Source organism: Falco punctatus (genome assembly GCF_963210335.1).
Source record: "Falco punctatus genome assembly, chromosome: 11".
NCBI lineage: Eukaryota > Metazoa > Chordata > Aves > Falconiformes > Falconidae > Falco > Falco punctatus.
This window is the reverse complement of record NC_137591.1, coordinates 3,675,659-3,696,037: the sequence shown is the minus strand read 5'-3', so window position 1 is coordinate 3,696,037 and position 20,379 is coordinate 3,675,659. Positions and strand designations below refer to the sequence as shown.

General features: G+C 43.6%; 1 protein-coding gene across 9 annotated transcripts in view; it reads right to left on the bottom strand.

Moving 5' to 3' along the window:
- DOCK7 (dedicator of cytokinesis 7) overlaps nucleotides 1-20,379 on the bottom strand; it is a 109,662-nt gene that overhangs the window by 8,280 nt on the left and 81,003 nt on the right. For 5 of the 9 annotated variants that reach the window (XM_080406318.1, XM_080406319.1, XM_080406323.1 and 2 more), the window contains 14 exons: nucleotides 19,205-19,374; nucleotides 18,232-18,386; nucleotides 17,193-17,375; nucleotides 16,562-16,697; nucleotides 15,282-15,378; nucleotides 12,763-12,859; nucleotides 11,758-11,892; nucleotides 10,900-11,052; nucleotides 9,559-9,717; nucleotides 9,083-9,183; nucleotides 7,961-8,153; nucleotides 7,248-7,391; nucleotides 6,161-6,292; nucleotides 5,142-5,156 (listed from right to left, as the gene is read on the bottom strand). In XM_080406318.1, coding sequence (XP_080262444.1) covers nucleotides 5,142-5,156; nucleotides 6,161-6,292; nucleotides 7,248-7,391; nucleotides 7,961-8,153; nucleotides 9,083-9,183; nucleotides 9,559-9,717; nucleotides 10,900-11,052; nucleotides 11,758-11,892; nucleotides 12,763-12,859; nucleotides 15,282-15,378; nucleotides 16,562-16,697; nucleotides 17,193-17,375; nucleotides 18,232-18,386; nucleotides 19,205-19,374 — 1,870 coding nt within the window. The remainder of the gene's footprint in view (nucleotides 1-5,141; nucleotides 5,157-6,160; nucleotides 6,293-7,247; nucleotides 7,392-7,960; nucleotides 8,154-9,082; nucleotides 9,184-9,558; nucleotides 9,718-10,899; nucleotides 11,053-11,757; nucleotides 11,893-12,762; nucleotides 12,860-15,281; nucleotides 15,379-16,561; nucleotides 16,698-17,192; nucleotides 17,376-18,231; nucleotides 18,387-19,204; nucleotides 19,375-20,379) is intronic. The other 4 variants (XM_080406322.1, XM_080406320.1, XM_080406321.1 and 1 more) reach the window with 1 other exon arrangement.

The window sequence follows — 20,379 nt, the reverse complement described above, 5'->3', positions numbered from 1 at the left end:
ACCCCAGGAGGAGTCTGGAGGTGTCAGATGTCTCTGAGGAAGAGTCAAAGGCAAGTCCCTTCGTTTGGGTAATTATTTCAGGCTCTCCAAATCCTGTGCAGACACCTCTTAAGCTGGTCCGTAGCCTGCAGGTGCAGGGAAGCCCAGCTGCCTGCAGGACACAGGAAGGATATTGCACACAGCCACCCCTGGGAAGTGCCCCCACCAGAGCCCACGTAAACCACCCTCAAGTAATTGCAGGATTGGGCCGCAGTCAATGTCCAGTTCACTCACACACACACGCAAGTGCTTTTTAAATAGCATGTCAACTGGAAGGTGTTACATTCTCTTCTAGTAACTAATGTCTAGTAAAGAGGGCCAAAGTCACTCCTGGTGAAAGCAGATGCAATCCACTGTATCATGTACCTGCTTCCATTTCAGCCAGTGGTGAATTTGGCCCAGAAATGCAAAAGTAGAGAAACAAGAAAGATTTTTGCTGGAAAAGTAACGAAGAAAATCTGATTAAGAGAGAGAGAAAAAAAAATGCTTTAAAAATAAATCACACCTTTGGCTTTGTTAAAAAACCTCACGCTGCATGCACAAACTAGAAATGCCTTTCAGCAAGAAACTCCAAAATGTTCACCTTTACTCTCGTGAGAAAGTGTGATGTAGTATATAATGCTCAATGTTTCTGAATCTGGGCTAGTGTTTGGTTTCAAACAGCACTTACAGATGTCCTGGCTGCTGTGTATAGGAGGTGGTTTTTTTAGTATTTTACTATGGCAAAACTGATCTCTTGTAGTGATGGTGAACATGATCTATGGAAGGCAAAGAGGATACATAAGCCAAAATAATAATAATAAAAAAAACCCTCAGGAAAACTCCAGAGACTGGAAAAACCACTCTCAGGGCAAATCACTGCCTTCTCCTGGGCTGGAGGAAACTCTGAGGCATCATGCTGGAGCTGCCCAGGCACGGCTTGGCTCCTCTTGCCCGAGGCACAGCCAGGAGGACAGGCACAGCCAGGAGGACACGGCGTTGCCTTTTTGGGGCGAGGGCTGCTGCTCGACCCAAGCACCTTCAGGAGGGCAAAGCTCACCGCTGCCCAGCTCTGAAGTGGAAGTGAAGCCTGAAGTGACCAGAGGCAGCAGCAGCCTGTGGGCCACATCTTGGCTTCACTATGGGACATCGACAGATACAAATTCATTGGCTCAGCTCTGGCAAGAGTGTAGACACACGCTCCAATTTAAGAAAACAAGGAGTTGCACCAAGAGTTGCTCATATGCTTAATGTGGCACAGGTGGCTCCTTGGACCCCTGCTCTAGCCCATTCCTCCAAGCATCTCTCCTCCAAACAGGCTTTTACCCAGCTCCACCTGCCAGTGTAGACTACAGGGTTTTGTCACACCACAGCCATCCCCACAAGCACCTCCCAAGGTGCAACCCCCAGCTGCAAAGCTGTTCCTGTTTTATTGGAAGTACCATCTGGCAACATCTGGTTGCTCTTTCCCTGGACTCCCTGTCTTTCTCCAGAGCCTATCCCTCTGGATCCGTATAGGAATGAGCAGCCTATTGAACCCTTAATTTACTCATCACTACCTTTTCAAAGCCGTCACTACCTTTCCAAATATTTGGACAATATTACCTATGCTAAAATCCCCCTACACCCAGCATTTCCAGCTTCCTCTGCCATTTTTTTTCAACTCAACCTCAATGCTATAGGCAGGATTCCAGGCCTGCACTTCCCAAGATACCATCATGTCTGCCTAAGGGGAACTACCATACAAAACAGCTCCCCAGACCTTACATGGGTCTTGGGCTGCTCCATGTGGAAGCTGGTGGGATCCAACCCCAACCCATGGGCACAGGGCAGGCCCCAGAGATGGAGGACACGCTGCTACTGCTGCTCTTCTCATTCACGTGCTTTTTCCTACCTCCTTGGTGAGTGACTTCCAGGGTATAAAGCTTTCACAGAATCTGGTCCCTACAAGGTATCTGCCATGTGGACATCTGCCCAGACAGCTGTTTATTATAGGCAGCGTTCATTTCTGTTGCTATAAAAATAACAAGAAGGAAGGAAGAAAATCATGCTGTCTGTTAATCAGCACAAATTAATGGGGAGTTCTAGTGGCATTAACTAAACACGTAAAATAAGAGTAATGAGCCATTGGGAAGTCCCAGGAGCAGTAGCAGCAGGGAAGCCTGGTGAGATTCAGTGCCTCCATGTGAAGGCAGCTCCCAACTTATGTACTTGTTTCATAGTCATGAAAACCAGCTGCACTGATAAATTTGGTTGCTGAAAACTCAGTTATCATAAAGATCCCAAGGAGAAGAGCCAGCAGTGAGGAGCACTGGTTAGCCCCCAGCATGACAAGCATCTTCCCACAAAGCCCTGGATCCATCAGCCACAAATTGTGACTCATGCTGGGGGATCTGTACCTGCAAGCAAGGGGATGGAAACAAACTCCTTCGGGAGAGTAAACGTCTATGGGCCATTCCACCCCTCACATAGACATTCAGTAGCTGCCAGTCCCCTGAGATTAGGAGAGCTGTTTCATGCCTGGAATTAAGGATACGGGATGAGTCTGTACTAGGACCTTTGAAACGTAGCAGATACCAAAGTCTATCTAATCACAGAACTGAAAACAAATAACTTAAAAGTACTCCATGGTCTTGTTTCTTTAAAGAGCTAAAAATGCAGATATGAGGCAGAAATTATTAAAAGCATTTCATCTCCTATTATTTTATGAAAAATAATAGGTCTTTGGGAGGAGAAGAGAATGAAGGTGAACACTGAATAGCCATTACAGAACTGGCAGAGCAGATAACAGCCACCATGATTTATGAAGGTTCATGATTTGTTATTATGCATGGTAAATACCTTTCAAAATTGCTGGGAATAAAGTTTTAGAGTTATCTCTTGCACGCACACAAAAAGCTTTGCCAACAAGATTTGAAAAAATCAGGTGCAAGAGTGATCATCTGCTTTCTTCACCAAGACCAACACAGCAGCAGCTGCCTGGAGACAGTCAGCTTGAAGTACGGAGGAATAAAAGTAACTCCTTCATACGCACTGTGCAGAATGCAAAATCCAACCACCTTTACCAAAATGAGCACTGTTATTGTCTTGCTCAATTCTAACCCAAGGTCCTTTGCAGTGTTGCCAACTATTACAAGTCTTCCAATAACGATTTTCTGAAAGTAGCAGCTCCTGGAGTCCTGCTATTTGATGGCAACCTCACCCTGTGTACTTTAAAAAAACGTTTTTGAATTCTCATGGCATAGCATGAAAAAGATTTTTCCTAACAACTTTCCTAACTGGTAAGTAAACAAAAAGAATCAATTCAACATTTATTCAATGAACAAACACACAAGCAGAAAAACACACTACTTGGTACGTTTAAGCAGATCTCAGAAATGCATTGGTGCCAGACTCAGGATACTTCGGTGCTTGTAGTTGGCAATACTGCTTTCCTTGTGACACGAAGGGGGTCCTGCTGTTGGCATAGCTCTTTGGTAAAATGAAATTGGGGTTTCCACAGTGTAAAACAAAAAACAAAAAGGCGGGGGTGGGGGGGTGGGTGGTGGGTGAGGAGGGGAGAGAAAGGGGGGAAAAAAAAAAAATTTCCACAAGTAGAAACTTACCACAACAGACAATAGTAAGAGTGGGGAGGAGGGTCAGCAACCAGGGCGATAGAGGAGAAAACAGAAAGTATTTAATTAGGGAAATTCCAAAAAACAAACAAGCAGCAAATTGGCAGCAAATAAACTTTAAAATAAAAAAGGGTGCGCATCAATTAAAATATTTAAATAAGGAAAAAAGAGCAAAACATGCAACAAATCTGAAAGCTACAAAGCACAAAGATCAGAAAAAGTGTGGTAATGAAGGAGCACGATGAAAGACAAGAACTGAAACCATGGGTGTCTTTTACCATGCAGTAAAACATGACCGAGTGATGTTAGAATCATAACCAACGACAGGATTTTCTTCAGGGGTCGATTTAGGGGCAGACTAATCAAAATAGATGCTCACAGGCCTTACCATTTGTTAGCTATTGAACATGTGTCGTTTACACTCCCTACAACATGTACTCCAGATTCTGTGCTGCCTCATCTGCTGGGGCTTTTCACAGGACCAAGTAAATGATTTACAGGGCCAGCCCTTAAGTGTCAGGGTTTACTTTTAAGATACTGAATTTCATTTCTTGCTAGGCCGGAATTAAAACTGATGTTCAGATATTATCAGCCCAAATTATTTATGTCACACAATGCAAAAGAACTTCGGTCGTGGCCCCAGTTCCATAAGCGTGGGCTTAAACGTTCTCCTGTGGTGCAAACCTGGTGTGAGATGGCCCATACAGCATTGCCCGATTCACAGAAAAGCAGACATAAACTGGACAGGTAAAGTCTAAGCAAATAATCTAACATCATGTTCACAAAACATTTAAAATGTCTTCTGAGACTTCTCGACGTTCATGTACCCACTGCGTCAACCAGACTAGGGCCTGTTATCAAACACACTCTGTGTGCAACTGCAGATGAAGCCGACTGCTTTGTCTGTTTTTAATCCAAATATGTGGTTCTCACGGTGTATGTTGTAGAAATGTGAGCAAACAGCCTCTACAAAAATGAAAGCAGCAAAACTGACTCCAGTTAACACAACTGAGCTATTTTACTGCCACATAAAACAGCTATGCAGCAATTGATTGTTCTTAAATGAACAGAACGAAGCAGCCTATTCACTGAGATACGGTCTGCACTTGGAACAAGCCTGTTTTGTTACAGTACCTCTGAGCATTATTGCTTAAATCGACCCCTGTGGGTGGGGTGAAAATATGGTATGAAGGGATGATATTCTGTGTCAATGCTGATGAAAAGAAATATAAACAAATTATAAAAACGAACTAGTGATGATACAGTGGCTCATTCACCAAAGAACCTCATTAGTGGAACACATCAGCATCCATGCACTACCTACAGCTTCTTATGAAGAATTTCCTACTACAACCACAATTGGTTTATTGGTATTTCTTTGGTTAATGAATTGTTTTAACAGCAGACAGCAACAGAAATACCCACAACTAGCACATGTGGGCAAGCGTTGGCGTGAGTCATCTGAAAAATCTATTAGCGTTCTTTACTAACTAAAATGGAGTTACCTACCTCCCAGCCAGTACTCTGTGTAATAAAAAGTAAAAAGCGCATGTCACAGAAACAAAAAAAAAAAAGTTTCAAAGGCCAAAACATGACCATCAATGTAAGGTATCATAAACCTGAAATGGTTTCAATGATTGTAAGTCATCATGCACCCAAAACAGCCTTCTCTTGTCCAAAGGGACACTCCTTTATTGGTTCATTTAACCTCAGAAATCTGGCAATGCCAGAACATGGAGAAAACCACCAGACCCTCAGCTGGATCCTATGAAATCGATGCACTAATCAACATCTACTGAGGAGCTGATGCAGCATAAGGGTAACTGCACCAACAGACAAACGATGTACCCAGCAGCCCACGACCAGAAGGCTGATTGGGGCGGGGGACTTGGAGTAGCACTGGCACATACTGGAGGAAGGCCTGCTGAGTCCTTGCCTGCCCTGACAGAAAGGCATGCACCCAACAGGCCTCTCCTAGGAGGTAACATGTGCTTCTTGAGAGTTGCCAAGTGCTCTCCTCTTCTGCTTAGCTGAGGTCTGTTGAGCTTTAAGAGGGTTAACTTCTGATGTCTCCCATCAAATGCTCAGCACCTAAGCTGGTGGGTTTTGCACCATCTGAGTTTAGAAAGGTTCCTTCAGTTATTTATCCACCATATGAACAGACAAATAAACCCCCAACATTCCTGAATGTTACCTACCAGGCTAAAGGCAAGGTTACAGTGTTTTCCCCCAGCATGCAAAACACAGTTTAAAATAACATCTGAGACTGGCAGATGATGGCAATTTTTAACCCGTGGAAGTTACAATGAAACTTGGTATGTGATGTTCTCTCATGTTTCTCATGTTAAATGTCCAGAGAGAAAAAAAAATATCCTGTTAGCAATCTTTGCATTTACTGTGGATTACCATTTGACAATTCTCGCACAATCTCATTACAATGTTTTTTCCTTAATAGGTGGGTTTTATTTGCACTGAGCAGTTTAAGTTTCTTCACAATTCACATTGCAGCTGAAAATTCAAATCATTACCTGGTGAACAATCTTGCTGAACGCTTCCTGGAGTTTACCATGAATAGTAGATAGCTTCTTGGCATCTCTATTAGCTTCATGAATAGGAATAAGGACTTTGTAAACCTCATTAACTGCTTCATACATGCCGGCCTACAAAAATAAGGTCCATCAGATTGGTCCATCAATTCAACAGCAAGAATAATACATACTACCAGCGTTTAAATTGTAAAACTGCAAAATAAAAAGGTGGCTTAGATACCACTGTGGTATAATCAGCATCTTTTCTCAAAATACATCCGTACATGAATGGAATAAAATCCTCAGTTACCCTTGAAATCAAGAGCCTGCTGCATTACACATTACTACTAGTCAATAAGATTATTAACTGAATCAAAACTGGAATACTTTGGATGGATATATGCACAAGAGCACAAGCTAAATAGGATCCAAACCAAATCTATGGAATTAAATATGGAAGATTAAGTGCACAGCTCATTTTTATTTTAGCACACCTTCAGACTTCTGCATCCATTTTTAGCACTCCATGAGATGAGCTTTGTGAAGTTTCCTTAGGATGCCTCCAACGGAGGGGATCCAGCCCAGCACAGGCAGACGCTGCATCCCACGGCTTAGCCAGCCCACAGCAGAGGTTCTAGGTCTTTACCCTGGAGTTATTGCTGCTTGTACTTAAACCCACTGAATGACATTTCACATTGTGTTGTGGGAAATAATTCACTTGCTTTCGTTGGTTTCTGATGGATACACTGCTACCAACTCATTAACACTGCTCACACACAAAGCTCTCGTCCCACTCTTTCTGAAGAGGAGGAAAATCATCACGGCCTTTTTTTACTACTGTGAACTCCCAAATGTGCAGTGTGAAAGACACTGGAAACACACAAAGGCCTCTTGGTCCCAGATCCCGTTCTTTGCACAGTTCACTCCAGAGGCCAAACTGGGCTGCCTTGAACAACTTCAAATGCTCCACACAAATTAAATGGTTACAATAGAATTACACAACCTCACCGAAAAAACATTTTCCTTCATATTGCCTAGCAATGTAAGATTGCCGAAGAAGATAGGTAAAGAAAATAAAGTATTCTACCATAGAGAAAGATGCTGCAGCCTGTTCCAGCAATCCCACCAGACCAGCTTCTGTAAAATACTTTCCAGAACAGATCCCTTCTTCATCTGGCGATACAACATCATCAGAAACTGCTGACTCTTCCAAAACATTGGAAGATATGTTCTAAGGAGAGATAATGTAGATAAAATATTTTTACTCAATTTAAACAACACTCAACACTTTGAAAGCCAGCTGATTTTCAATCTAATATTAAAGTTTTTAAAGAGGCAGCTTTCACATGCATTTTATTTAATTTCTTTCTGAACCAGCAAGGTACTTGAGCACATGCTTAAGCTAACTGGGCTGGGCCACCTATACACTCAAAGCCAAGTATGTGCTGTTTGTTTGCTGTGCTCAGTGCCACATGGCTTAACATCACTGGTGGCAGGAACCACTGTCATCAGCTGCACCCACTACACACTGGCTAGATCAAAGAGGTTAAAATCCCATGACTTAAATGGAGAAATACAAAGAACTGGATTCACCCAGCCTATGGATGTAAAGACTTAGGGGAATCAGGACAATCTTCAAGCATAATAAAAGTTTGTAGAAGTTGCTGCAATGCCTTCTCCCCAAAATAAACTAAGTGCAGCATGAGTATGTAGGCACAGTAACACCTGGCACATGGAAATACTCTGCACCTCAGCACAGGTGACAAAACCCAAAAATACATTATGGAGGATAATTCCCACCTGAAATGTAACACATCCTACAGGAAGGTATTTTCGGTCTTCCAGCATGCTTAGATACTCAGCCACCAAGGCTGCAGAGTGGACCAGGCACTGGGCTGACTCAGCATGATTGCTCCTCTCAGAGTGCTTTCCAGCCATGTTCTGCAGCCACGTCAGGCGCAGGTCAGGGGAATTCTGATAGCCCTTTGCAATCCTATTTGAAAAGAAAACCTCTGTGATTAGGATTTAGCTACTTCCACTTAAATAACATCCACCCTCAGTGCTAGGCTATCTACAAATATATGAGATAAGAAGCTATACAGATAGAAAGTTACCCTAAATTACGTTACAGATTTCTGATCCTATTAGTGGCAGGCAAGCAACTGCAGCTACCCACTGACGGCAGAATGCTGTTACGGGTGACTGCTGAAGCTGTCGGCCAAAGCTCATACTTCACTTGGAGACTGGTAATAAGCCAAAGGTGTGGGACAATGAGAGCAGACCTGCCTGGTTGCTTACGACAAAATCTCTGCTGCCTTCTAAGAAGCCTTCAGGACCATTCATGTGGACACCACCATGCAGTTTGGTAGCTGGGATCTCAACATGGAGATTAACATATGCATCACCACCAAAAAGCCTTTTGTGCAAGCAGGTCCTGGAAGATCCTTAAGTTTTCCCTGATGCAAGCATTGTCTTTACTGAGGTGGAGGATGAGTTTATCAGAGACTGCTGGAGAATGGAAACTACTTTTATCCAAGACAAGCCACATAAATGTCAAACAAAACCTACCAACATCACATTCAAACACCACAAACAGGTACATATCGGTGCACAAGCACTGAGACCTGGAACTGCTCCAGAAACAAGCTCTATAAGGGCTCAAATGTACAATATCTAGGTCCAGAACCAAACAGCAAGTAGCTGTGTTGTTTTCAGGTGAAATGTGAATCATGCCAAGTAATTTTAAACAGGATTAAGTTCAAAGTAAAATAACTGCTAATAAAAAAAAGTAATCAAATTTCACAGCAATACAATCCCTCACGCTTTAAGTACAGAAAGCGCAATAGGTACTAAGCTCCGTTCAAACACCGCGTGGAGTACTGACACCTACTGTCACTACACTGCAATGGTTATAAACTCTACCTGTACATCAAGTCAATCAGCATTTCTGGATCTTCCTGGTGCTCCTTCATTTTAACTGTATCAGAGAGGATCATGTGGAGGTTGAACACTAGATCCTGGACCTGTAAAAAATACACTGCTGTATTAACTGGCAATGGGAATCAAGCTACACACTGCTACATTAGGACCACAGTCACTGTGGTGTTTGCATCTTGTCAGAATTAATCAAGGACCTGGGTTTTATCTACTTAGATGATGTTTAAAAAAAAACACCACAAAACAAAAAAAAAAGTACCTCCTTCATGGAATGCATGCAAATTCCAGCTCTAGATGGGGGTTTAACAACAGCCTGTTAATGAATTACACATTTCTCTTCTGGTATTTCATAGAGTTATAGAATCATGGGATGTTTTGGATTGGAAAGGACCTTAAAGATCATCTAGTTCCAACCCCTCTGCCACGGGCCAGGACACCTTCCACTAGACCATTTCTTCTACCTGATCAGGAAATGTTGTCTCCCTAAGTTCCAAATCTTCTTCAGCATATGTCAAAATGGTCTTCAGGGAACGTCGCAAATATTCTTCATTGAAGTTCTGGGATGTCCCCACCAGGGATGAGAGAGACATAGTCACTTGCATTTTCACTCTGGCAAAGTTCTGCAACAGAGATATTGTTACGGTACCACCTGGAGATACTGCAACGGTCTGCTGCAACATCAGTGCTCTGGTCATTGTACCCTCCTCCTGACAGATACCTGACACTAAAAACAAACCTCCAGTTTTGTGAAAAGGGCTGTCTGAGAGCAGTGATTACAATAAACCTCTGGTGATGCTGAACTTCATAATCCGATGACAGCATTATCTAGTTCCAGGTGAAGGTTCTCCTGCAAAAGTTTTAGTTTTCTCTCCTTCTGTACGCTCTCCTCTCACACACCCTGAAGAGGATGATGCTCAATTCCCTCTCATGATACAGCCTTCATTCTAGACAGTTGCTTTTGGTTTGGTGTAGCCTAAAAACTGGAGCACCTGTTAACTTGCTGCTATCAATCTACTAACAGCCCCTGGGCCCAGAACCAGTGGGTCCCTCCAGTTCTGCTACCCACTGTAGCGGACTGTAACCAAAGCAGTGTGAACAAAGATGTCTGGAGGAGCACTTTGTGATACATAGCTACATGTATGCCTGCAAAATACCAACTTGAAGAGTTAATGCAGGGAATTTTCTTGACAATTTAAAGTGCAGATGAGTGAGTCAAGCAAAGATGTAATTAGAGGTAAGATCTGAATGAAAACAAAATCCCAGCATTGCTAACTCACCTCCACTTACACAGCCCTTTCATAAAGGACACACATACTAGCTCTGCCACAGAAAGGGCCATGTGGCTGTTTCTGCTCTCACCTAGAGGCGTGCAAGGCATAGGAGAGTTCCTCCAAACAGCACCTTGAATGCAAATTGTCCATTCTGAAGAGTGTAAAAACCTTCCAAACAGACATGTTTGTAAACTCTCGCAGTGGATATTCCAGGCAGGGCTCTGCATCTCTCTATAAACCAACACAAGAGGCAACTTGCCTGCAAAGAGATTCTGGGCATACAGCTCAGACCCTGACACTGGAGACTGGACACTCCTCTTATGCACTGATCAGCAGTGTGAGGTGCTGCAAGATCAGGAGCTAGGCAAAGTCATGTCACTGCTGCATGCCTCTTTACCCTTTGCCTGTCACACTTGTTTTGATGGTAAGCCCTCCAACAGCCCTTCTCCCACAGGAATACACAGAGCTCCATCCAGGAATCCCCAATCACTTTACAGGTAATAACCTAATAAAGTGCAGCAGGGTACTCACGTTCCCAATCTCAAAGTTTTGCCTCATCAGTAGGTAAAGAGAGGCGCTTGCATGCGACCGTATCGTGCTGATACTGCTGCTACAGTGTCTCAGGAGCCTCAAGCAAAGATCTGCACACTGCTCAGTCTCTTCTTCAAACAGAAGCTCAGGGAACTGGAAAAAAAGCAAATTAAAAAATTAGTGCTGGGACAGACAGGAATGAGCACTCAGACAAAAAGGCAGGGCAACCCTCAGCAATGAGCATACACTGGCATGACAGGAAGTTCAGTCCCCTCTGTTTTGAGGGGGCTGGTGCTAATTTCAATTACTTCACTTTTACAGTAAGGCCAAGCATACTCACTGGCAGCACTGGAAGGCATCTTCTTTTACCTGCCCCCACAACTTGCTCCTACATCTACACCCATGACACTGATTCAAATCAGTTCCAAAAGCTCAGGCTTAAAACTTTGAGCTTTTCCCAGTACACTTAGAGAAACCAGAAAACTGTTTAAATGAAGGGCCCAGTAAAACAAATCCATTTTAAGTGAGATTCATACAGCTTAAATTCCACCTGTGCTTTGTGGTCCCGCCTAAACTAGGTGCCTCTGCCCATTTATTGCCAACCAGCAGCAACCCACACCACACTCAAACTGTGTGAACCACACCTCTGTGTGCAGCTGTCAAACCCAACATGCATAAATACAGGTACTGATCATGAAAACCAGTCAGGTTTTATCAATCTCCCGATCACACTTCCTGAAAATCGATACTGCGCAAGATAAAAAACGCTTGGTGAAGTGACCCCAATGCAAAGGAAGAAAAAGTTCTATCTCCATTAGTGCTGCTCAGGATATATTATAGCATCTGCAGAGAATTCACCTTTGAAACCAAAGCCCTCTGTGTGGCGAAGCAGTGTTGGAGATAAAGTGCACTCTGGTTGCAGGCCATGCTGTGCAGAAGCACTTTCAGCACCCCACCGAGGATACTCTCTTTGGACTCCGTCACAGAAACAGTCTGTAGTCAAAAGTAAACCAAGAGTTGCATGAGCAAAAATTAACCTTCCATGCATGTTCGTGTGTGTATAAGAGAGGGAGAGGGAGAAGAACTCTGCTGAAAAGCCCTCTGGCATGGAGAAATCACCCACTTAGCTGGGCCTGCAAAACAGTCACATTACTGAATCAACCCCCAGGTAATCAAAACGTGACCTGTTTCATTACAGAAATAATGATGCTTTCCACCCAGTGAGACTCTGACCTTTGGGGACCTTGTTCTACTAGAGGGAAGGTCTGTAGCTGGCCTCTAGGTAGATTATTCAGGTGCAAAGTGCAAGTCTTGGGATTCCTGGCTGTCTCTGCAGCTCACACAGATCTGGTAAGCCTGCTGCTGCCTGCTTCCAGCCCATGCCCAGGTTCCATTTGTACAGAAAGCAGGGGACAAAACTGCCACGTGTCCTTGCTCACCTGCACACACAGACCAAGGAGCCTGGAAGCTTTCCTGCACCGTGCAAAGTAAGCACAGATACAGGAGGCTGACCTGGAACCTAAGGACTTGAGGCAGATTTGGGAAGGACTACAGCAATCAGAATAAGGCAGGACTTCGGAAATGTTTCCAGTTCATTACTGAGTTTTTGAACAACGACTTCTTATACTACAAAAATGGAACAACTTTCAAGAGGACTAAAGGAAGCTATTGCAATGTCAAACCAGATCGTTACAGGCTGAGGACTAGAAGAGGCATTACCACCTATCCCACTGCAGCAGGGAAGCTGAACAGTTCTGATAGCATTGAGGCAGTTAAAAGCCGCAGGACGGTTTTGTTTAACAAACTGCTGCCTGGCCAGGTGATCATAATGCTATTACATCTCTATTTTCTTATCACACTTACCTGTACAACTATCTCCAGTGTATCCAAAATAATCAGATTGGCTTCCGTTGCAAGATTTCCATCGATAAGTGCCTCGTGTTCTATCTCTGCTCTCGATCTAATCAGACAAAAGAAAGCAATAAAATTACTTTCTGTTTAAGTAGTAGATGTACATACTTTCCAGTCAAAAATATTTTCTCATTAGTGAAAAAACTCCCAGTTAAAACGCATATTTTTATTACCAGACAACACTACAAGGATATTTCAATACAACCATTACGGCACAGGAAGAAAGACTTGGTTTTTTACATATACAAACTTACACAGGATTTACGTTCATCATGCTAGGAGAGATCACGCTACTTTCTGACACTTTGTTACTCTTTTAGGAACACCACAACAGTTTAGAATCAAAATCCAACTCAAAACTGGTTTAGTAGCATCGTTAGGCATGCAACAGCACAACCAGGAACAGAACATATGGTTTTATGTTATAGGCTATGGACACAAGGTGGTGCTACACGAGCTAGTGTATCTGCACTGGTGACCCTAGCAGCTAGACCAGCTGTAGCACAGAGGGCAATACTGCGAGGGTGCAATCTTTGTCCTTTTAAGCCACGTTACACTACAGTTCTTGAAGAATACCTTCCTCTCCAAGAAATCTCCAAGAAAAACCACAATTTTGCTCTTATACGCCACGCACTCATTTTCCTGGAAAGTCTTACAAAATTCATACACCCACTCACACCGCTGGCCCAGGAACTCGGCAGCAACCACCAAAATTCGGTGGCATGAGCTGCCTTTGGCAAAGATCCAGTAGTGTATTTAAAGAGTCCAACCATGGCCTGCCCTACCACAGGTGCCATCTCCAGCAGACACATACCAGGCCAAATCACAGCAGGAGTGTGACCCATGGGAACTGACAAAATCCAAGCAAAATACACAACAAAGAGGATGGCAGCTGACTCGGCTCTTGGACCTGAATATTGCAGCAACCCTCCCCTGCCACACTCTGCTTCCCCTGGGAGCTGGGCCATACACTCAGTAATCTACTCCTCAGGCTCCAGAACATGAAGGCTTGGGGTCTGGCCCTATATGAAATAATACCATCTGCATAAAATAATACCACCTACAATTAGCTGTGCACAATTCTCGGTGTGAAATGTCTTGCTTATTAGGTTTCAAAGGGCCAGACTCTACCTATGCATGCAGGACACACTTGCAGTGTCATAGCAGTGGAGTGTGATCGACTCAAGTCACAGTGAGCAAGTATGGATCAAAAAGCAAGTTTCCAGAGTTATCCAAGAAGATTATTTTGTGTAGTAAGATACCATTCTTTGACCATCAAGTTATTCCACAGCTGTTTAACATGTATGTGAGCTCCTTCTGGAAAGAAGTGGGCTCAGATTCAGTGCCAGCGGTGAACTGATGAGTTCTTCAGGCCAAATTTTAATCTAGTGTAACTCTGTCCGCAGCTCTGGAGTTGCACCGTGGCAGAATTTGTACCTACACTTCATTAGCAGGTTGGAACACACTGGTCATTTGGCTTTCCTGATGCCTCAACAGGACTGGAGTCTTGGACAAAAAGCCACTACTCAACATAAAATGAGACTGCATTCTTGTGTTGGACAAAGCAATTAGAAGCTGTAAAGATGTACTTTCTACTCCAGGAAGAGTCAGTGTCTTTAAGGGTATCATTTGGCCTGATCTCTCATCTGGACTCCGAGGACACTATATCTCAGTTTCTTCAGAGCTTCACTTGGGCTGAGACTGCTTTCCTAGGATTAGGAACAACTCTTTTGCTGGGAGGACGGAGACTGCAGGTTGCAATTTGAGGAAACAGAAAACGTGCATAGCGAAGCTCAAACACAACTCCTGAGCCCTCTGGATTAAACCACACCAAGAGAGGGAATTTTAAAGGAAACGGGTGTAATAAGCAGAAAGAGCTCATTCCAATCAGTTGTGCACACACACTGAAAACTTCTGCCAAGCATCACAAACAACACTGTGATGATTGAGTCTGCAGATGTACAAAATGGCAATTTATAAGAACTGCACACCAATGCTACAGTACCTGGCTGGTTTGTGGCTTCTAAAAGCACAGCACATGTGGAAAAACAATCAAAGTGATGGATTAGGACAGGAAAGGAAAGCGAGCTTTGACAACTCCAGAATGCTCTTATGGAATAAAGGAAATATGACATGAGCTATATATGCTATCTGTGAAAACTGTTAATGGACCTTCTCTCTAAATTACAGCTTACTACAGGGTTTTAAGAAGGTAATGGATTACATCAGTCTCTTTAAATCCCATTTTTAAGTCTAAGAAAGCAAGAGACAGTGGAAAAGCAAAGAGTTAGACAGGGAAGTGTTGCACTAAAATCTGTTTGCACACTGCCAGCCCTGTTCCAGCTGAGGGCCCAAACTCGCTTGCATGAGAGCTAAGTGGACTGCTGCCATTGACCTTCTACAGGGAGAGAGACCCTGTGTTCTCACAGGCATTGTCACATTGTTAATGCAGAAGGATAAGGTAGAGTTACTTGTCAAGCTTTTCTGTGTTTTGACGCCAGTGAGTCATATCCTTTCTCCATCTCAAATTCTCTTGACTTCCAAACGCGCTCCCAGAAGGACTTCTCTCTGCAGGATAATATCAAAACAACAGCAGTCATCTAATGCTAATTTTTTTTGCATGGGTAGCAACCCTAGATTTGTTCACAAGTGATAGTTGACAGCAAACAATGACTTCTTAGAGGCCAAGGCTGTGGCACTCACCCAAGATGTTTACATGCCCCCTAATTCTGTCACTGCTGAGTGGCACGAGAGGCAACTTTACTTGCAGCAATTTTGTATGCAAGAGAGCAACGAGCAACACAGACCACTTCGTGCATTGCCACACGCCAGCTCACTCTAGAGCTAACGGAGAGAGGCAGCTGAGATACTCAAATCAGGCAGGCAGCTATCAGGGCTGGTGAGAAAAGCACCTTCCTCAGACTACATAAGGAGCCTGGGTGTGGCAATCCTCAGCAGTCTGACATTGCTGTTCTTAACCAGCACACAGTGATGTTCTCAGAGTGGTGCTGAGACCCCCCCTTCCTACCTCACAGTCTTCTATGTCTTTATTCTCACTGCTGGGAGGGCAGGTGAATTTCAAGTAATAAAGGAAATCAGGCCAGATTAAGAAAAAACCCACAAAGGTCCCCATCTCTCTGAAGTGATTCATTAATTATGGCTCTAAAATATTTATTCAGCTTAGCCCACAATGACTGGCTCACATGTACCAGGAGGCTTGTGGCAGAGTCAGAGACAAAACCACAGTTCTGATTCTCATCCTAACCCCTGGGCCATCCCTCCTCCCCAACAACATAAACAGCAAAAATCATCAGAAGGTGCTTGTTACCCCAACTACTGGCTATTTCAAGACTCATTAAGTTAGCAGAAATATCCAGGTGTTTTCAGAGCTATCAAAGCAAGATCAGGCGGTTTGTTTTCCACTCTGATCCTTGCACAGGATGTACTAGAATGTGGCTCTGAAAGATGCTACAATGGAAGAAGTTCGGGCAAGAACACCCCATAAGTGAGACGTGATCACATGCACACAAAAGCAAGGAAGTAACAAATAAACTGCCTGCAGATGGAACTCATGAAAAGTGCAGAGATTTTGCAGACCCAGTGAAGCGCGATGCCAGCTGCAAACAGCTAGGGGCTTCTTTGCCTGAAGATCTTGATGGGTAGAATCCCATACTACAGGTGGCTGCAAGTAACTGTTGGGGATGGGAGTAGCAGTTTTTGGAAAAAGGGGACAGCACAGAAGACTACTCACCTAGCTGTCCTCTGCTTCTTCGAACCATTTCCTGCCTTGCCCCTATGCTTCCCAAAATAGCTTCTTCAAGTTTGGCTCTCATGTCTTTTGACTTCTTGAATGTCAGACTGTTCATTCTTTCAAATACTTTCTTGCCCTGCAAGTTTCAAATGAGACCATGAGTGGTGATCCTTTCAATCTGGGATATTTTTTAAGTATTAACAAGTCAAAATATCTTTCCTGTCTAAAGATACACAGCAAGCAAGGAATACAGGTTTTACTGCTAGCTAGCTAATCTACCTAGACTCCAGCATTGCTACAGAAAACTCTCTTCTTGTTGATAGCAAGCAAGATGCCCAAGAGCTATCCCCTTGCCCTACAGCAGTTCCCAGATGAGTGTAAAGCAACACAAACTGCTTAAATGAAACAAGGCACGGACACTTGCATGGCTGAAAAGTAAACATGGAAAAAGGCTAGAGGTTGCACAGAGACGTGCTTAGCCTTGGGGTTGTGAATACAGGAAATACTTAGGAGAGAGCAGGAAATGCCTTTCTGCAGTCGTGTAAAGGATGGGAGTGTAAACTTTCTCAGCAAGCCCTAGAAGGAACTTCAGGAGAAGAAACTTCAGGAGGTTTAAACAGTATAGCAGTACCTTGTATTCAAAGCAGGATACACAAAGATAAAGCAAATCCAGCAGGCGATTGAGCTGCAACACTGACAGGTCTGTGAACCATTTCTGCAAGACACTCTCATCTGCATTCTTGAGCACCCACAAGAGACAGATCAGAAGGCTGCGGCTGGACTCCGTTGAGAAGGTGGAGTGCTGCCTGCCACTCTAAAACAGACAGGTCAAGACATTTGCCACACTGTATTTCGCATTCAAACACTCCATCACCAAATGGATCTGCACCAGCTACCACCCCAGCCTGAATAAGTACCAAATAGGAACAGAAGGAGAACAGACATTTTTTACTAACAACTGGGAGATACACGTTTCTCCTTCCCAACCCAACAGTTCAGTGGAGCCCACAGACAGTCAAGCTGCAAGAGTGAAGCACCAGTTTGAACCAGAATAATCACGTTATATGAATGAGTTTCAGTTCAGGCAGCCAATACCCACTTCCCTCAAGATGCCTTTAACAACCTCCTGCAGGTTAACAGTCAAGCAGAGGGGCTCCATTCATTATCACATGTATGTATCAGTGTCTCACTTTGAGTGCATGTAAACCCCAGCAAAATAGGGTCCTGACAGGACTAAAGGGAGGAGGATGGGGAAATGGAAGGGCCTGCCTGCTACTGGAATCAAGAGGATTCTCTCCCTGTGCAGAAAACAGGGGAAATGGCCCATGTATGTTTTCAGCTAGGTGGGGTTTAGATGTGGTAGGAATTTTTGCTTAGGGCTTAGAGGTCATAACGACTATTGCACTTCACAGCTTTTATCAGATTGTTTCAAAAAATTCTTCTCTTTTCTGAGGTTTGTTGATTTTTATCCCTGCTTGGCATTTTCTTATATCCTCTCTGAAACAGGCAGAACAACATGCAAACATGATTTGCTCCCCCTTGTCTTTCACCCTCTGCCTCCCTGGGTAACACCCAGCTGCAAACCGATATGAGTCCAGGACCTGCATGCGTAAATATTTGCTTGTTGACACAGGTGGAGGGTCAAGGAATAAGGAGAAATGGCTTTGTACCGATGAGGTGAGTAGAAAACTGCTGGGCCGGGTGAGCTGCGGGACAGATGTTCCTGCGATGGCCATGGCAACTGTCTGGCTTATCATGCTTCCACCCTCGCTTTCGTAATCATCAACAGCGACACAGCTTGGCCTCCCTCGCTGATTGTGACTCTCTGCAGAGAAACACGTGCATCTAGTCAATCCCCAAACTCAAAAGCTTCTCTCCCCAGCCTCCCTCCACAGTGCTAGTTTCATTGAACAGTCTAGGAATGCAAACTGAAAATCATCACACTCATGGGATCCAAGTAAACAGGACTATTATTTCAGGTCATGCAAAGCAAAGAAAACAACCATTTTCAAATGCAACCCACACAGCCTCAGTATCTAGAATGTTTCTGAAAATAGACCTTTTGTCCCTTTGAATACTTCACACCAAATCTTTGCTTGCAGCTTTATTTGTCATTAAATTCAAAGGATGTAGAAGACAACTCCAAATTCCAAACTATCCCAGATTGGACTCCCTGCCCTGGTCTGAAGTAACCCACCTCTGCTGCTCTTCAGGGCACTGCACAAAGCACCCCTGAAATGAACTGCTGACAGCGCACACACTGAGAGGAAGAAGAGGAACTCTGCTTATCCTTTGGAATTGCTGTGAGAATTGTACAGTATGCGGGGTGACTTTTTAAGCAGGTCAGAGGCATATGGGGAGGCTGGCTACACATACACAGTAGCCAGCCAGCTGTAAACTAAAATGCCTTGCTAGTTCTTCACTTCATGCAAGCAAGTGCAGCTTTTGAATGTTAACAGTCACTGAAGATACATTTTGCAAGTGCAGTTTAGGAAATGGATGTGAAAACATGTCAAAGTTATAATTCAGAAATAGAAACTATCTCATCCAACACTAAAGGGGTTTGTAGGTCAGTTTTACCACCCAAACACTCAAGTCCCGTGAGCAGGTGAACGTATACTCAAAGCACAGAATATAAAATACCTGTAAAGTCATAAAGCTGAGGCACGGTTTCCATGATCACGCCAATCAGAGGTAGATATAGCATGGCCACCCGGGCCTTTACCTGTGGGTCAGCATACCGTGGATCTGAGTCATGACTGGACAGTAAATTGTGTACCATGTTGATGACCTTCTTATGCAATCCAAATAAACTGTTAAAAGAGAGTTGGGTCAAGCAGATTAGTTAATATCTTCAAAGCAAACTATACTTTGTAACTAAAGGGCTTCAAAAAAGAAAAAAAAACCCCTGGGTTTTATTTTTAACTTCACATAAACCCACTGCACATTTTTTTTTTGATCTCCCACGGATTTGACAAACGGCTGGCTTTCCACTAAGCCATATAAAATGTACAAAAATATCTTGCAGAAGTGCACACCCAATATAATGTAAGGACTCTCATATTTTCCATACAAAACCAAAGTCCCAGCTACTGCTATGCTGAAGTATTGAGTTTACTAAAGACCATTAGGAGAACTTAGGGAATATGGAAAACAGGGAGAGAAACTTGAGAGGACAGTGGATTTAGCGAAACCATTTGTTGTGTTCTTTTTTTGTTTCTATTTAACACCATTTACAGAGAGAAAAGCCCTCCTAAGACAGAACATTGCTTTTATCAAATGATGAAGAAGGTTCTGCTTCAGTCCCCTGACCCCCCCATGAAATTATTCAACCAAAACAGTAGACTACAGATCTGTAACTCTGAATAAGTGCCAAAGAAATGGAAGGGTAGAAGGAAAAACAGCAAAAAATGGCCTTCATTATTAAGATGCAAATGATGGCAGAGCCCAAACACCACCCCTTTTGCAGGGCACCCTGCATGAGCCTACTTGGTGCTCATGCCTTGAAAACACAAATTCCCCTGAATCTCTCAAGAACTCGCTCTGCTTCTTTCAATTCCCTCAGCCACCACACAGAGGCAAAACTTTCTCAGAGCAAATAGCAGGTATCTCTGTAGCTATTTGCTTCTGTAGGCAAATCAGGCCAAGAAGACAACTTTACCCCATGCATGAAGCAGCCAAGGAAGCTCATACATTATGCATTAGCAAAACATAAGCTTCAGTGTTCAGACCTGAGGTATTAAAACAAGTGCTGAATTTCAGGCAGTATCCACTTTACCTGAAAAGTAGAGTTGAGTTCTGGTTAAAAAAGATGAGAG